Source organism: Salarias fasciatus, chromosome 14 (genome assembly GCF_902148845.1).
Source record: "Salarias fasciatus chromosome 14, fSalaFa1.1, whole genome shotgun sequence".
Taxonomy (NCBI): Eukaryota; Metazoa; Chordata; class Actinopteri; order Blenniiformes; family Blenniidae; genus Salarias; species Salarias fasciatus.
In genome coordinates this window covers 12,288,036-12,307,108 of record NC_043758.1, presented here as the reverse complement: position 1 = coordinate 12,307,108, position 19,073 = coordinate 12,288,036, and the positions used below count along the sequence as shown (strand labels likewise).

Sequence of the window (19,073 nt, the reverse complement as noted above, 5' to 3'; positions counted from 1 at the left end):
AAATACAAGAAGCTTTGCATGTTCCTACAGTCCGTGTGTTTTTTGCAGTCATTATGGACAGCTGTCACAGAGGTGAGGGAGCTGAGCGGAGAGCTGCTGGTCATGGAGCAGCACGCCTGCGGAGATGAAATTAACATTGGTTGTCCTTGAGGGCTTCCTGATTGAATCACACGGGCTCCATGACGTCATGCGAGGTTTAAGTCATATTTCGGATTAGGGAGGGCGAGAGAGAGAAGTTGGTGGGGGGATGAGTCACTGCCTCGCTGATGACTGTCTCCACTGAGTGGTCAGATAATTCAGGTACAAAAAGAGACACAGGCACAAGCACGACCGCCTAATGGCACTCAAATAAAATGACTTATTGGGAACTCGCAAAATACACCTTTTAGTAAGATTAAATAGTATTGATGCTCCCTCTGTCCTCTCCATGACGCTGGTGCTAAACAATGATGAATCCTGTTCTGTATTATATTTACGGGCGGCCAAGTATTCAAATCACTAATATTTCTGCTGCTGTCACATGTGGCATCAGTCTTCGCTGTTTCCGAATCATCCAGGAGAAATTATTCAATGAGCGCCGGGTGCGTCTGCGACGTCGATGTTCATGATTTATGCTACAAATGTCCTAGATGTGTGACAGGAACCAGCAAAATCCCTGGTAAATTCAAATGATCGTGGTGCTCACCTCAATAATAAACTGACAGAAACCGATCACACAGATGGAAACAAGGTTTACTCGTCCCATAGGGCCGCAGGCTCCATCCAAGGAGTCACCAAAATGAAAACAATGAAACAGTTCATAATTCACTGTAAAATGCTGTACATGTTGTAAATACTGTGCATTTCTATTGTAAATTCTCGTTTTTGTGTCATTTTCTTGTTAATAATTCAAAACATTCTAATGCAATTCGGTAATATTCCTATTGTTTCATATCTTTCGTGCAGTTTGTGCTGGGGAAAGTTGATTTCCTCATGCCAGATGAAGAAAGTGTTATCCTGGTGCTGGTTGGATATTTGATCATTTCAGCTCCATGGAGCAGCACCGATTTAAAGGAACTTCATTGCCACTGGGAAAACTTGTAAGAAAACCATCAAACCTTTAACAGAAGTCCTTTTCATTTTTGACAGACAGAAGAAATATCACACCATTTTTCAAATATTCCAAAAATGGTTCTCTGGGTCAAAGTGCATTGGAGAATTGTTGGTTTGGTTTCAGTGCCAGTACCTCAAATAATCACTTGTTACAATCCAGCTATGCAGAACAACACACAACGTGACTGACTGCACATCCCACCAAACGTTGAAACTGAGGAGCGACAGCAGCAAATTACAGCAGGTGTCACTCCTGTCAGGTAAGAACAGCAAACTGAAGCTGCAGTTCAGACAGGCTCATCAAAAATAGACAAAAGAAGGTTGGAAATACATTTTCTCATCATATGAGTCCGATCATTTCAGGTGCAACATTCAGACAGTAGCATCAGCATTTGAATTAAACAGGAATCCACGGCACTTTGTACCAGAGGATCAGTTCTGATGGTGCTGGTGTTGTGGGGGTCTTTCTTAGGCAAACTTTGATTCTCATACTATGAACAGAGCATCATACTAATGCTACAGGATACCTGCTTATTTTTACTGGCCAGTTCTTCCCTTTCATTGCCAAAGTGTACCAGAGTACACCGTGTACTGTACTTGATTTACTCCAGATGTAAATCAATTTGCTAAACCACAACTGAAAGATGTTATCAGTGTTCTGTCATGAACCGGAAACCATCAAACGTTTCACATCTTTTCTTTCAATTTCCTTAAAAGGTCCAAACAGTTCTGTCACAGATCTGGTAAGCTCACTTTCACAGGGATTAAAAAGTGTTTTTCACTGCATTTTTGTGAAAATACTGATAACTGTTTTGAAAGGGTTGTGTGGTAGAGACAATTTTGTTCTTCTGCTTGAACAAATAGATTTGTCAATCTCTTCTTCAAATGTTTTATTTGCAAATATAATTTAATCTGTTACAAAGTTAAACTTTTTTCACTCAAAGCACAAAAGAATTATTTAACACTTTCACAACTTTTGCATGAGTACAAGGTTTCAATGTCATTTTGAGTCTTTCAAAGATTAAAGTTGGAGAAAATTTGACGTGACAGTTTGACTTTCTGTTGCAGGTTCATCAACTTCTCAAACATACGTTCAAAAACATGGAACAGAAAAAGTGTTTTCTTGTTCAATTAATTCTCAAGATGTTCAAACATATTTGAGAGCGATGATATGCAATGGAAAAAAAAAATTACAATATAAACCTTTGCAAAAACAAACCAGTGAATTCAGAATGTCAGTACTTTTTGCTCTGATAGAAAAACCTTCACAAGTTCACATGCAGAGGTTTTAACATAAAACAAAGGCATATGACTCCCTCTGGTGCCCAAAAATAGAATTTCTCCTCCCTCTCCTCCCTCGTCAACCAGCAGCAGTCAATTTAAGCAGGAAACTACCAAAAATAACTGCATTTTATAAACAGGCTCTTGGTGTGGAAAAAATAACATTTTCAAGCAGTGAGCTTTCACGCAAACCTCTTCAAGTGTTCATACATCAAAAGTGAATGATATGACATCCTGACACCTGATCAGCGCCTCTTTCTGCACGCCAATGGGAGTGTGCAGATTGGACACCTGGAAGTTCAGCACGTCGATGTCTGATGCTCCAAACGTGGCCTCCACCTTGACGTTCTCGTGCATGTGGAACTGAACTTTCTTGTTGCTAATGGAGAGCAGACACCGGAGGAAACTCTCTCTCAGGGCAGATCGGGCCTGTTGCTCCTCCTGCAGCAGCTCCGTGTTTCCCCCTGGCACGGCTGAAGACGGGATGGAGGTGCGGCACAGGGCGATGAAGCGGGGTGAATTCGGATCAAATCCGCGGCTGTTGGGGTCAGGTCCCTTAGGCAGGCGGAGCACAGACACCGGCATCGCCATGTTGATTTTGTTTCTCAATATCTGAGCAGAGAAAAGTAAGAATTAACCAACGCTACAAAAAAGAAGACACTAAACTGGAATCATTTGAAATAAAAAAAACATATTCTGTAGTATACACAGAAAACTACAGCCTGAAATAACAACCCAAATCAATCTACTATATCTGGGTCATACTCTAAGGAGATGATAAAAAGTGAAAATATTTCACACTTTATTCTGCACCACAACCTCTCATCCAATAGAAGATGTGCATTCCCAATGCAAATCCCGATTAAAAGTCACTCTATCCTTCAATATACCTATAATACCTTCACCACGTAGGTTTTTCATGATGATCTCTTTTCTGTGATTAATTGGTGACCTTTCCAGTGTGCACCTTGTTAGTTTGACCCCCAGACCCTGAACTGAGAAAGCCGTGTCAAAAGTAAAAATAGTGCAGGAACTTTCATGTACCCCAGGGGGGAGGACGACCTCATAATTAAAATACTGTTAATGCATTTTTCTGTCCTAAGATTTTCGATAGATAGATTGTTGTTGTTGTCTGTCTTTATTTCGAACCATACAAATTAATACATTTATCATAAAAGGAAAAAAAGAAAAGGAAAATTTTTGAAAAGGAGTGGGGGGAAGACGAACTTATTTATCCCCACCCCTACTTTCTCAGGCAAAATTTCCACAAAAACTGCTTCTATGAATTCTCTCAACCAAACAGATCGTAATCAACACAAAATAGCATTATATATTCATGGATTTAGAAAAAACATGTACATACCTATTTCAAATATTAACATACACAATTTTAAATACCAACAATGGTAAAGGGAATACCGCAAGGGCAGATTTCAGCACACTGATTAATACCAGCAATGGTAATCAGAGTATCACAAGGATATATAGCATCTAATAGCCACGAAGGAAGCGTGAACACAATTAAACCAAAGTGTCTTGGTATTGTGAGCAGAGAGCCGTCTTAAATTCAGATTTGAAATGATGAATGTCTTGATTTTGCTTTAGTTCGAGCCCCAGACTGTTCCATAACTTAACTCCACATACAGACACAGAAAAACGCCTCCTGGTGGTTCTTATCACTGGTCCATCAAAGTTCCCAAATCCTCTCAATTTATATGATTTGTCTCTTTTAAGAAAAATGTTTTGAATGTTAGTTGGTAACAATTTATGAAAAGCTTTGAACATAAACTGTGCAGAATATAATTTTACAAGACAATGTACTTCTAATAATGTAGAATGAAAAAATAAGGGATTAGTATGATCAAGCCTTGTGAATAATTTTTATTGCTCTTTTTTGGATGTAAAAAAGTGGTTGTATCAAATTCTTGTGATTGTTGCCCCACACCTCGAAACAATAGGTTAAGTATGGAAGAATTAAGCAACAATACAAAGTATATAAAGCATGGTAGTCAAGAAAATATTTGACTCTATTTATAATCGCAAGGCTTTTTGAGATTTTGGTTTTAATGTGCCTGATGTGTGCTTTCCAACTTAACTTATTATCTATCAATACACCTAAAAATGTTATTTCTGAGACACTTTCAATTTGTACACCATCTAACTCAACTTGATTTAATGATTTCAACTTAGAATTTCCAAACATCATTGCTTTTGTTTGATCTAAATTTAAGGACAACTTATTACTATCCATCCATTTCTTTATTTTTCTCAATTCATTATTCACATTGTTGATAAGTTCATCTAAACTGTCGCTGCTATAATATATGTTTGTGTCGTCAGCAAATAATATACATTTTACCAGTTGAGAAACATTGAAAACATCATTGATATACAAATTAAACAATTTAGGCCCCAGCACTGAACCCTGGGGAATCCCACAAGCAATGCCAAGACATCCAGAAGAGACCTCTCTCATTTGAACAAATTGTACTCTGTCGCTTAAGTAACTCTGAACCCATTTTCCAGCAACCCCTCGGATTCCATAGCGTTCTAGTTTTTTTTAGGAGTATTTCATGATTAATAGTATCAAACGCTTTTTGCAGATCAATAAAAATTCCAATTGCATATTTTTTGTTGTCCAAAGCCCTTGATATTTCCTCAGTCGCATCTATAATGGCCATAGAAGCTGAACAGTGAGTTCGAAAACCATACTGACCATCATTAATAAGCTTATGCTTTTCAATAAAATTTTGAAGTCGACTGTCAAAAACTTTTTCCAGAATTTTTGAAAATTGAGGGAGAAGTGAGATGGGTCTATAGTTGGTGAAATCATGTCTATGTCCACTTTTAAAGAGTGGGATGACTTTAGCAATTTTCATCTTATTTGGGACATAGCCATTTTGAAGCGACAGATTACAAATATGTGTCTGAGGGGATATAATACTGGTTATTACCTTTTTTATTATTATCATGTCAATGAAATTACAGTCTGTACAGTATTTGTTTTTACATTTTTTAACAACAGATAGTATTTCCCTCTCGCTTACTGCGGAAAGTACAACTGTATTATGAGTTCTTTCAAAATTCATTTCCATATTTTGGCTTGGATCATCGATAGATTGATGATTTCATAAGGCACGTGTGCTTTTATTGCTCTTGTGTAGCATTTTGATGAGAGTGTACATCGGAGGTACTACAAAGATGAATCGCAAATGGGGGGAAAAAAACAAACCTTTCTGTAACCGTGGAGCAGCTGAGGACCACAATAACAACGGGCATACAATGCAATCATCGAGAGAAAGGGGATTGTAAGGCATTTAGACTGAGACAGTTATTTCCATGTCGGCGTCTAAAATTGATATTAAAGACACGCTTTATCCAGCTGAGTAGCGTGTGATGGCAGGAAGCCCCCTGGACAAGGCGCTGGAGATTCATTCTGAACGTTGATATCAAAGCTGACTTCAGATGAGACGTACATACAAGCGATACTTCAGGTGAGGCTGCCCTACACATAAAGGGAGCTATTTTAAAGGATTAAAGTCACTCATGACTTTTTTTCAGCACACGTAGTGGCAACGTAGTTATGCGTTGACAATACATAAACCATTTAATATAACTCGACTTCACATAACCACAAAAAAGCATAGAGTTTCCCTTTCTGACAAGAAACTGGTAGAAGTTCAAGAAAATTAACGGGGAAGATGACATTTTCACTCACTCACTGACCGCCTCCTGTTGTTTACACATGCCGCCGCTGCAGCGCCACTTCCGCCTTTTCTTCTTCTGCTGTATGAGGCTGTATGACTGTCAACACCGCCCCCTACAGCGCACAGCAGCACAGCAGTTCACGTTCAGCCAGAAAAGGCTCTATTCACTTATTTCCCTTCTTTCCATCTAACTAGTTTGCTTTCATTTTGCTCCTAAAGGCAGTAGGAGTAGTAGTAATTCAGACATAGGAGAAGTAAACTATACACTCACACCAAGGGTGTCGTAAGTTCGCGGGGGGGGGGGGGGCGGGGCGGGGGGGGGGGGGGGGGGGGCGGGGGGGTGCTTAGCTCCCAGGAGAAGAGCAGGATTTGAGTGAATATAGCACACGAGCAAATGTTCTTAATTTTTTTTTTTAAACACCAAATTATTTAGGGGGGGCTTCAGACCCCCAAAATAGGCCTAATGATGCTACTGACCCACACAGTGGCAGTGTGGTTCAAAAAGTGATGAAAGGCGCAAAAAAAGAATAACGATAAGTAATAGTGCAAATCTTAATAACAAAAAATAGAAATGTAAGAAAAAAAATCTAACTTTATGCAAAACATAAATCTTAAGATATAACAGGAACTATAACATATGTTTTTAGCGCAGCAGAATGGTTGGTTTATAAAGTGTCCATGATTGTTTTTGGGGATTATAAAGTGACGATGATTACAGGATTTTATAATGTCCAGGGTTATTGCACATATTCTACACAGTAGAGTTGGACAGTCTGACAGCGGTTGGGATGAAGGACTTGCTCTTTCCTGCACTGAGGGTGTCTCGGTCGGCCACTGAAGGAGCTGCCTAAGCTCCTCGAGCATTCGGTTCAGTGGGTGAGAGCTGTTGTCCATGATGGATGTCAGCTTGGCCAACATCCTCTCACTCACATCCTCCTCAGAGTCCAGTGAGCAGCCCAGGACAGAGCCTGCCCTCCTGACCAGCTTGTTGAGCCTCTTTCTGTCAAGCTCTGTGCTGCCCGGGGCCCAGCAGATGGTGGCGTAGTGGATAGCAGAGGCTACCACAGAGTCATAAAAGATCCTGAGCAGAGAATGACCTCAGTCCCCTCAGAAGGTAGAGGTGACTCTGGCCCTTCTTGTACAGAGTGTCGGTGTTCTGGGACCAGTCCAGTTTACTGTCGAGGTGAACACCCAGGTACTTGAAACTGTCCACTGTTTCAATGTCCTCCTGGATGTCCACCGGTGGGTGTGGTAATGTCCTCCTCTCGAAGTCAATCACCATCTCCTTCGTCTAAGAGGACTGCTATTGCAACAACACATCATCAGTAGGGTAAAACTAACCTGTCTCATGACGGTCTAATCCCAGCTCACGTTCCCCCCGATCCCACAGCACGCGTTTTGGGAGCGTTCGGCCGCGTTGCACTGCATCGCGCTGGACGCAGCAAATAGGTTGCCATTGCATTGGTCGGGAGCAGTTCCACATCCAGGGTTCGCTTGCGTGCGTCACCGACGCGAGCGGCGCGCTCAGCCGCATCCAGGATAAAAATACGCGTCCCACCTATTTTTGGCCGCGGCCGCACACGAGCGCATCAAGCTCCGCTGTTCGGATAGCTCCAAACAGGAAAGAGAACTGAGACAACTTCTGTGTTTTCAAAATTAAATAATTTGAAACGTTTACATTTGTGGTTATTGTCAGAGATGTTCACTGAAGTATCTTTGTATAATCTTTAGTATATTGTGCCAGGTCACAAGTTTTGCTTAGTCATGTAGTTATACATCCATTTGTAACAATGTTGTGTTATATTATGCATTTTGTCATAAATAAAGCTCATTACAAATATCCAAAAAACTGAAGATGTGCATATTTCGATATTTTAATACATTTGTGGAGTCAAAAAAATAGCATATGGTTTGTTTTCCATGTAGTGGTAATGTTTGTCCCCTTAATACAGTACGTTTGTGTACTTATTTTATTATGAAAGGGTAATGAAGATAAACGCGCAGCACATACCGAGTGGGTCGGGTCTGTGTTTACTTCCGGATGTGCAGCTAAACTATCGCCATGGATGAAGAGAGACACATTGTTGAAGTTGAGAAACTGTTTGGCAAAGAGACGACGAATGAATGAGCTGTTGTTGTTGTTCCGGCTTTTAGTACTCTCAGTATATTGCGGGATCTTGAACATCTCGCGCATGCGCTTCACAGTGTTTCACAGGAGAACGCGTGCAGTGGGCATTGACGCGCGCACACAAAAACGGACGTGAACGCGCAGCGGCGCACCGCAGGTAGACGCGTGCTGTGGGATCAAGGGGTTACTGGTGTTCAAGCACAGGTGGTTGCGTTCACACCAGTCCACAAAGTCCATGATGACCGATCGGTACTTGAGCTCGTTCTACTTCAACACGCAGCCCACATGTTCACTCCTTTCTCAGTAGCTAAAGCCTGTAAGACAACATTGAAACAGTATCATATTCACATTCATTCATATTCACACTCATATACACAGACACACACACCTCCAATAAAAACGAATGTCACTGATCATAGGCAATGAATAAAGTGTCTTCCCTCTATACTGAAGCTTCTAAACATTCAAAGTAAAGTGTTTCTAAATTCATTTGGCAGTGTCAAGATGTGTCACAAATAGCTCAACTCAGGGCCGGCTCTAGGCATAGGCGCCACGTCCCGAGGGGGGCGCCGCGGTCGTACAAGGGGCGCCACGACGCTCTGTGTTCCGTGTGCCCCGCTGTGCAGCGGTCCGACGCACCGCGCTCCTCGTCCTCGGCGCTGCCCGGCACTGATCGGTATTGTTCGGCATCGCTCCTCAGCGCGCACCCCCCCCCCCCGCGCAACAAATGTCGGGACCGCTCGAAAAACACGCTCCCAAGGGGCGCTCGTCTCGGGCTCGCCTAGGGCGCCTCTGAAGCCCGGGCCGGCCCTGGCTCAACTTACCTCTGATAAATGAGTACAAAGTGTAGGAGGCATAATATAGGGTGTGTATGTGTCACCGGGTGTCTAAGGTTTCTATGGTGATGCGCGGGTGCTTGGTCACGTGACACATACGGTGATGGGCGGTGACGGTCAGGTAGTTATTAAAAGGTGTGTTCACCTGCAGGCAGTGGGAGAGAGGAGAGCGGGGTCGTCGTAATTGTTGTTGACCGTTTGCTGTGTTTTGGCCCGTTTTCGTTGATGCACGTTCACACAAAGAGGTCATTGGAGGTGCAGCCGACAGCGTGTGCTGACCGATGTGAATTAAATGATTTGAACTGCACTTACGTCATCGTGTGCTTTCTGGAGGACGCGGCAGCGCGTCGGACAAACAGGAACCCTGACCTTTCCTCTCAGAGCCACAAGGTTGACTTGGAGGCGCCGGTAGACAGAGTCTGCAGAGATTGAATGGGAAATAGTTTAGGGCCATTATGCTTAGCATCCGCGTGGGTTTGCATTTCCTCCCCATGTGTGCGTGGGTTTCTTCCCACATTCCGTTAGCACTTAGAAAGGAAAGTTCCAAGGCTGCCTTCAAACTGAGTAAACTCTAATTTTAGACAACTGTACCGACAATTTGTACATATGCTGTCTGGAATAAGGATTCAAGAAGGGTTGTCTCTGAAACTTTATTGAAGTTTCAATACACCGTCATACAGTCCTTTATGTCACCCACGGCATCATCCAGTCCTCACATAAGGCTGTCTGCTCAAACTCGAGAGCTTTTTCATGGAGAGACCCATATTAGGAGGTCTGCCAAAAAGTATCTGAAGTGGCAAAAGGTTGTGTTTCGGTCTGATGCGGAATCTCAATTGCATCAGGACCAATGGGAGACACTTAATCTAGTTTAACCCTGTTTCAGTCATACTGCTGTGACTACAACTGTCCTTCTGTCACTTCCATGACTGGGTATGATACAGGTGACGCGCACACTCCACAGCGCTCGATTTACAAACTTTATTCGTCACTCCAACAACCATGCGTGGTACAAAGCGGTCAAAAACTGTGTGCTCACCCAGTCACTCACACACCCACACTAACATCCACTCATATGCCTTCACAGACAGCGCATCCACACTCCCACTCATGACATAACCATTCATTCACAACACCTGACTCACGCCCACCAATAGCACACACGCATAATGGCTGGAACACAGACATTTCGTTAGTTTTTCAATGTGCCATTTTCTCTTTCTACCGCTCTTCCAGATTGAGGGAGGTCGCTGCAATGTTTCATGATGTTCATTTTCAACCCCAGTTCAGCGATAATCTCATTAGCAAAATGTGTTCCATAATCTGATAAGGGGGTGGTTGAGAGTGGGAGTACACGGGAACCAATGATATCACCACCATTCTCTCATAAATCTGGGATGTTCGGATTATGAAATGGTAAATGGACTACACTTGTATAGCGCTTTTTACCCTGCTTGACAGAGCCCAAAGCGCTTCACACTGCAATATCACATCACCCTTTCACACCATACTCGGTGGTGGTAAGCTACTATTGTAGCCACAGCTGCCCTGGGGCAGACTGACGGAAGCGAGGCTGCCAATCTGCGCCATCGGCCCCTCCGACCACCACCAACCATTCACTCTCACAACTTTCATACTAGGCAAGGTGGGTGAAGTGTCTTGCCCAAGGACACAACGCCAGTTTTACGCCTGCGGGAGCGGGGATCGAACCGCCAACCTTCCGGTTATGAGACGACCCGCTCTACCAACTGAGCTACTGTCGCCCCGAAGTATCCTGGAGGGTGCGGTAGGAATAATTTTGGATGATATTGATCTGGATGACAGCAGAACCAGCAGTGGTTCAGTCCCTAACAGACGCTCCCAGCTTCGTTGTGCACCGGAGATGACTAATCGGCACACAGACAGATGTGACTGAAGTTTATATCTGCATTTCTTTGTGCTTTTGCACATTTCAGTTTCAGAGTTATGACGCACGTAAATAAAAAAAAAAACTGTCCTGCTCCTTAAGGCGTCCACACACTACAGGATAATCGGGCCGAATTTTGCCCCGATCTTCTCCTCCCGATCGAAGCCGACAGGGTCCGATTGTCGGGAGTATGCAAATGAGTTCGGGTTCGATCTTCGTGTAGTGTGCAGTGTGTTCCGAAAGATTTTTTCCAGTTGGAGCCTCTCGGGAGGCGTCGGAAGGGGAGATCGGAGGTAATGAACATGTTTAATCGCAAATCCTGCAGTGTGTGGTGCGCTCCGAGAGGCGCCGATCAGCTCCGAGTAGAGCTGTCCACACCCTCGGAATAAAGCTCTCTGATTGGGTGAACAGATCCGTCTCACCAAGGTGCTGCTGATTAAAAAAATCCACTCACAGCTGTCAGAGCTGGATGAATATATGTCTGCGAAATATATTCACTATATATGACAGTGAAACAGAAAAGCCAGAGCTCCTAAACTCAGCTATGCAGAAAGTGATGGTTAATCCTATCGCTCCTGGATGAACTGGATTTCCTCCATTCAGACCCAAACACCGATCAAATATCTGCATCTCCGCCAGTCCTGCAATAATCCTGATGTTTTAATTAATCTCTGTTATTAACCATCACGGAAGAATGGGGAAGAAAAAATAATAATAAAATAAAAAAAAAATCCTTTCCGCTGACTCCGTGCCTTCAGAGGCAGAGCGGACTATAATGAAACTTTTCCTGATCAAAGCTCAACGTGTTTTAATTCTGGTGTAAACTATCAAATCTGTGGACATAAAGAATGATTTAAGATATTTGGTAAAATTAAGTTTTTATGGAGGAACTGAGTTGCCCAGTTGACAGGCTCACTGGTAGTGTCCACAGGAGTTCCCGGAAGGTGCCGCAACGTGAGGACCAACCACCTTCAGAGATCCACTCTGGATTTTTCTGAAGGGGGGTTGGGGGCGGGGTCTCTCTTAGACTTTGTCATTCCCGTGATGACCACAAGGCACTGGTGCTATTTTACCCATAGCTGGGGGGTTGCAACATACAGACAGGAGTTGAACCAACAACCTCCCGATTGTAAGAACGACTGCGCTCCCCACTAAACCACAACCGCTCCGACAGCTGGCAATGCAAACGTTATACATAGTGTAGCTAGCGAGCTACACGTGTTAGCTAGCTATTTGGTTAGCGCTAACTACATGGAGGGCGCTCGCTCAAGCAAATTTTTCTGTGGATGACATTACATGATGACATGTTTATTTACATTACATATCTAATTCACATGACGTGACGCCCCACAGTCATGTGAATTAAATATGTAAAGTAAATAAGCACAACCCTGTACTGCATCAGAGAGCCAGAGGATCACTTCTGTTCATCTGTGTTGCAGAGAGAGAAGACGGAAGTGGCACACGGACCGTTGACAACCCAGCAGCGGTCAAAACAACCCATGTGCTGAGTTTAAAAATCTTTGTTGGGTCTGAAGGACTCTAACCCAACACAAGAGTTGCAACAAATAACTCCAAATGGATTATAATAGCCCAAATTGGGTTACTGATTTCATAACCCAGTGATTGGGTTAAGAAAATAACCCAACATTTTTTAGTGTGTGTCATTTAGCCTCCTAATGCAGAGTGCCTGTATTTTTATTCCATTTATTCCGGTTCCCTAAGTATTTTATCTATTCTCTTATTACAGATTATTTATAGATAAAAGAAGCATGTAATTGTTGGTTTATTTTAATTTAGTATCAAGACTTTTTTTTTCTGTTTCTGAGTAGGGAGCGGGGGTTGCTGGACATCATATTTAATCAATACGTAATCTATACACACACATACCGTAAATCCTCTTATGGTGCATTCACACCGGACGCGTCGCGGGCGTCGTCGACGCTTGGGACCATAGACATATTAAAGAGTAGACCCCGCATTGGCCGCTACCACCAATGGGCGCTGTCGAGAAATTCGGCCGCCATCTTGGTCCGGTCGTCTGCCTCACTCTGCTCCGCTGTTTGACCGGAGCAGTGAAGTCTCAGCGCATTAAATGAATCATAGTTCGCTCAATACTACGCATTTTTTTTAATGTGCAAACGTCATTCAAAGAGGCATGATAGAGGCCACAATTTTTGGTGTTTTCAAATGTTTATAATGAATAAAATAATATTTTAGTAGATGCTGGCAGAGCTGTATGCCATAGTGTAGCACACACGTGCCACTGCGGGTTGGCTAGACACAGGTGAGACCACCGCCAGTGAGTTTAAACGTCCTTTATTGTATAACGGTGGGCCCAATCCCCACCCCCCAATTCGGCAGGCTTCACTAGCCACCGCCACACCGAGCAGTCCTTGATCCTGGGCGTCCTGGTCTTCAGCCTTTTCAGGCTGGTGTGCTCTGGCCTCTTCAGCCTGCTGCTGTCAGTCCAGCTCTCCTCTCTTCTCTCCCGGTCCAGCACCCTACTTCAAGCAGGAGAGAGAGCAATCACCTCAATCGCCAGCACCTGCTGCACCTTGGGCACAGGCTCCCTGAGCCGCCTCCCTCTCTCCTGCAGCAGAGAGCAAACCACGCCCCTCCTCCACACATAGTATAATAATTAATCATGGATATATGTAGGTTTAGAGCTCAGTTCCTGCCATGTCTCAATATTTATTAATAACTGGCGGTTTTAATAGGCTAATTTAATATTTTTAATTATTTAGTTTAGTTTAATTTTGTATATCTATCTATTTATATACACATCATGATATAATTTAATGTCATATAGAAGCAGACTGTCTGTTTTAAAATTAAGACAGATAGACAGATAGATGGGAGAGAGAGAGGGAGAGAGAATCACAATGGGAAGTAATTTATGCCCTGTAATCAATAGAATATTTCCCTTCAACAACGCTAACAGCCTTCTTGTGATGCACCTGCTCTTTGGAGGAGATCTGGAAACTTCAAGACTTAGAATACACTTAAAGCATGTTTTCCGTGTTGTCTTTTTGCTTGTTTTTCCCTTTTTTCTTTTGTTGTTGTTTTTGCTTTTTTCTACTCGTTTTATGTGTCTTTTTGTTTTTGTTTTTTGGGGGGTGGGGTGGGGGGGGGGTCATCTGTTTGGGCAGATTCTCTCTATCATGATCATTGTGAACGCTGGAATCAGTTATTTCTCTGTCACCAATGGGGGAAAATCTAGATATTATTGTGCCTGTCCCTGCTTCGTCTATGTTCAACTACAAAAGCAACTTAAAGAACAATTTAATATTGCAATATCTGACCTAATCCAAACACAATGAGAGATACATGAGATACATGGAAATTGTTTTAGATTTTCTGTTTTCTTTGATTCTTTGTTTATATTTTTGTAAGATTTCTCTTTTTTCTTTTCTCTTTATTTTTCTTTTTGTATTTTTGTGCTGATTTTATGTCATCTTCTTATGTACGCCTTTTACATGGTCATTTCTTTTTTTTTCACTTTGAATTTGTGTAGGAGCAGCATTTGTACAAGCTTTTTGGCTTTTTTTTCGTTCCCATGCACATGCTCATATTGTTTTGACTATATGTGTAAAAAAAAAAAAGATGGATGGAATAACGCCATCTCTAAGGCGGACAACCTTGTCATGTCCTGTGGAAATCCTGCTCTCTGAAGTGCTTACTGTACAGCATAGACAAGTCTCTTGCTGGGAAATTCTCCCTCAGAGCGATCTCCCACTTCTTCCTCACATTTCTCTCTTTAGGAAATATGCAAAATGAAACAGGAGATCAACACAAAATAATCTAAGAGTTCACTTTCTTCCTTTTTCATTCTGTTTTATTCCTTAAAGTTTCTTAGAACCTCTCATTCTCTTTTTTCAAGTTAATGCAAATCTGTTCCTAAAAGTTCCTATAATTGTTAATGAGCAGCTGTTTACAAATGACTCTACAGTCAGGTGTGATGTTGAAAAAAACGTTTAATCCTATCTGTGAAAAGTTATTCCTTGAGCCCTGCTCGCTACCGTCCCACACAGCAGTGACTCCGGCTGAATCCCCATACAAATGACTGGAGTGTATGCGCCTCTCGACCGGACCAAGATGGCGGCTGTATTTCTCGCTGCGCGGCGCCCCAAGCGGGGTCTACTCTTTATTATGTCTATGCTTGGGACGCCTCGAAGCTGACGCTTGTAACGCTTCAAACACGACGCTTGACACCAGGTGGTCACAAAGCTCGCGACGCTCTTGACGCTCTTGACGCACGTCAGTTAATTGGCGCGCGGGAGGCTGATTTCTGTTTCCAGCTATGGCGGATCGCATCAGGAGAGCGGCTTGGCTTTATTTGTTAAATAAAGCTAGACCGCGTCGTCGTCGGAAAAGTCGCTATTGGCTGGTATGCTCCTCTCTGCTCTGCCTGCAGCGGGGAGCGCTGCTGAGACTGACCGCTTGTGAGCGCTTTGGGACGGGGGAGGGGCTCACGCAGTACCCGCTGCTCATTGACGACAGCAACGAGACGTCCTGTCACGTCTCCAGAGCACCAGAGAAGGTTGCTAGATTTGTCGCTAGTTGCTTTTGACAAAAAAACGTCGCCAAGAGGCTTTGGAAAGTCGCCAGATTTAGCGAGAAAGTCGTCAAGTTAGCAACACTGGCCGGCCCGCATCGGTGCTCGGATCACTCGTAGTGACGTAGCACAGGAGGGATCGTCTCTGATTGGTTGACGCTCAGCGGCAGCGCGTCGAAAGTTCAGTTTTCCCAACTCTCAAAAAGCGACGCTCACGACGCTCCTGACGCCGGGGACGAGCGTCATGGGCGTCGACGCTCGAAACGCTCGAAAAGCGACGCTCATGACGCTCCTGATGCGCCGCCCCGCCGCCCACCGCTCCACGACGCTCTTCCACCATAGACTTTGCATAGAAAAGCGCCGCTCACGACGCTTGCGACGCGTCCGGTGTGAACGCACCATTATAGTAGCCGGGGCTTTTATTTCTCTCAACTGTAGCTGGTACCAGGCTTTTAATGGAAGGACGCATGTATAAGAGAGAGGCTTGTATTTTAAAATTGTCAAAAAGAGCAGGAAGATCTTTTGTGTCAATTTGAACCCAGTAAAATGTACTAAAAAAATTAAATCTCAATTGAGTTTAATGTTTTCTGTCCCTCCGCCATTTTTACCGGACGCATGTAATACACACAGTTGCCACCAGGAGGACTGGTGCTGTAGCACAAACTACTGTCAGTACAGCGCTGTAGTGCTTCACAGAGAAAAAGAAAAGAAAAAAAACCCCGGTTTGTATTTGGAGGCGGCTTTTATGAGCTTTCTTCAAAGACGCACCCAGTCATTAAAGTAGACTGGCTTTTAATGGAATACAGGTCATTATTAGAGGATTTACGGTATGCATATGTGGCAGAATGAATGGGAGGGATAACCAAAATTCAACCAAATCAAAGACAACGCCACCTGGGGGCTTGCACCCCAGGATCTCAAATGCTAAACCAAATTAAAGCAAAAACAAGGGCCCGCAGGTTCAAAGGATTCACTGGGACGGGAGACGTGAGTTCAAATTAAAACAAACTTTATTAAATTCCTAATGTTAAAATCAACAGACTAACTCCAAAATAAATGGGGTTTGAGGCCTGCCAAACAAAACCAAACTGGACAGGGCTGGGGCTTACCACGACAGCGGTAACAGCAAGGGGGGAGGATCCAAAAACACACAGCACCCGTGACACAGCAAACCAAAAAGTGAAAACGGAACCACCACCAGGGAACCGCTGCCGCTCTGGGACCCCCAGCACCTGTCAAAAGAAAAGAAAATCAACAATTAAACTCACAAAATGATGGCAGCCCTCATACCCTGAAAACAAAAACCCAATACCTAAATATTCAAACGAAAGAGGAACAAAGTAATTTATACGAAATGAAAAAAACAAATCATTACAAAATAACAAGAACCAAAGGGATAGAACAGAAAACAATAAAGCAACGTAATCACTATTAAACGCAATCGAACAGAAGAAGGAAAAAAAAGAAAATCAGAAGGAAAAGTGCGTCTGCATTTCTAAAAATGCCCGAGCACGGCGCAGGCTCAAGCTCCTAGGCTCGACGCAGGAGAGCCACACTTCTCAAGGAGCCTGGGTGGTCCATCAGGCCCCTAGGGCAGCAGGGTGTACTGAGGAGGCCGTGGTGCGACGAGCAGGTATTAAGCACATCCAAAGAAGGAGAGCCAAAACAGCAGTAAAGCCTGGGGTCAACTGCAGCTGATGACTGCACCACTGTAAAACAAACCATGGAATCACACCAAAATAATGAAATTAATCTAAACAATAAATCACTGTTCCCTACTGAGGAGGGATTGGCACACCTGGCAGCATGAAGGAGAGCATACACAGCCCGATACAGCAGTGGCGGCGGCTGCAGGAAACACACCACTCCCACACAGACTCCAGGGCAGTCCAGCTCCCAGTCAATTCACAGCTGTGAAACGCAGGGCTGGGGTAAATACACTGCTCTAAGCGGACTAAAGAGAAACAGGACATGCGTACCTTTGTGGGAGGCCAAACACTATCCTGCACAGACACGCTGTTAGGACAGCAGCCACATGTCTGTCAGTCCCATGAAGGAGGAAGAGGAAGAGGAAGAGGAAGAGGAAGGGCGGAGCAGGGATATTTATAGACGCCCAGTAATTAGAAGCCACACTGCCTCAAGTGGAGGGGAGTGCAACTCCCCACCATGCCACACATACAATCATGTCACCAGATGCCACATTTACATGGGCCCTGTATAATAGGATTGTAAGGTGGAGTAGATTGTAAATATGTCATGTAAACACCCGAGTGGATCCGCTTCACACGGAGTGGATTGTATTTCGGATCCGATTGTCCGAGGAAGTCTATGCCGATCAATAAACCGATCCGTGTCTCATATAAAAGCTGCCTGACAATGAAGCGGAATAAATTATTTGTACCATGCATGCATTCCCTCGTATGTAGTGACGTGACGACGTAAAAGCAGGAGAGTCAAAAACAAGCAGAAGAAATCGACGGTGGTTGAAAAACACCTTTTTAATAAAAACCCCGAGAAAACAAACACTGGAGAGGCGAGATGGCCGCAAATCGCGCAACAGCGAGTTGTTCAAAGTGCTTCGAGGCAGACTATGAGAGCACCGAATGGCCGGTGTTATGGGTTAACTGGTTCCCATGGTAAAGAGTGACGGCGGACTTCTGTATAAATACATGCTGGCAACAGCAGATGTTAAAATAACACTCACATAAGACTCTAAACTTATACATTTACTATAACTGTAGATAGCCGACATTCGCTAGAACGACTACAAGTTTCAGTCGGTATTTCAACTTGGTCACAAGTTAACATGGACACCAGTTAATTCGATACATTGGCAGGTGGAGCAGAGCCCGGTGCTCACACCGGGATGTGCCTGCGGGGCAGCGCTCCGGCCAGGAGAGCGCTCACTCCTTGAGCAGCATGTCATGGAGATGTTGGAACATTTTTTGAGCAGATATCCAGCAGATGAAAACACATTGCTTGGCACTGAGGACTGCTGGCTGCAAAACTAAAGACCTGAAAGTTCTGCGAGAGACTGTGCACATGTCACAGGACGCGTATAACCTGCTTCACCCAGGATTTTTTTAAACAGGGATTCATTGTGGATCGCTTTGTACGCCATCCATGTATACACATACGCTTAACACGATTGTTTTCAATAGGATTAAATCTGCGGTACAAGACAGTCTTTCATTTATGTGCATCAGAACTCTAAACCACAAATCTGCAAAAGCACAAAGAAACACAAATAAACTTCCTCTCCTCCGTCTATGGACTCGCATAGCTGCACATCGTTCACAGCAAAACAGAGAAAAGAAGTATTTCATCATGTCTGTATAATGAAAGTTGTTATACAACATTTTGACCAGAATTTGTCCTGAAACGTTTCTTTTAGAAATGGACCCATCCAAAATGGATGCATAAATCACTCTTGATCACAGCCTAAAAAGTATTTTTAGGGCTTCTGAGGTAAAGGCATAAAGAGCTAACAATTCTGCATACTAAAGATATATACAAACAATATTTTGACCGGAACGGACGTGTCCAACTAGAATCACATCTGGCATGT

The 19,073-nt window shown here is 43.6% G+C and overlaps 1 protein-coding gene across 6 annotated transcripts; it reads right to left on the bottom strand.

The window, feature by feature from the left end:
• Window positions 1-1,967: 1,967 nt before the first annotated feature.
• On the bottom strand, window positions 1,968-17,527 carry gemin7 (gem (nuclear organelle) associated protein 7). 6 transcript variants are annotated; one of them, XM_030109445.1, is made up of 5 exons: window positions 17,485-17,527; window positions 17,304-17,416; window positions 16,615-16,737; window positions 9,357-9,463; window positions 1,968-2,985 (listed from the first exon to the last, which is right to left on the bottom strand). In XM_030109445.1, exons 2-5 carry the CDS (start codon window positions 17,323-17,325, stop codon window positions 2,578-2,580), a joined length of 660 nt encoding a protein of 219 aa, XP_029965305.1. In that variant the 5' UTR covers window positions 17,326-17,416; window positions 17,485-17,527; the 3' UTR covers window positions 1,968-2,577. The 6 variants fall into 6 exon arrangements, 5 of the variants coding, with proteins under 5 accessions (XP_029965305.1, XP_029965307.1, XP_029965308.1 ...); XM_030109447.1 differs by lacking the exon at window positions 17,485-17,527 and having other exon boundaries at window positions 16,615-17,214; XM_030109448.1 differs by lacking the exons at window positions 9,357-9,463; window positions 17,485-17,527 and having other exon boundaries at window positions 16,615-17,214.
• Window positions 17,528-19,073: the final 1,546 nt, after the last annotated feature.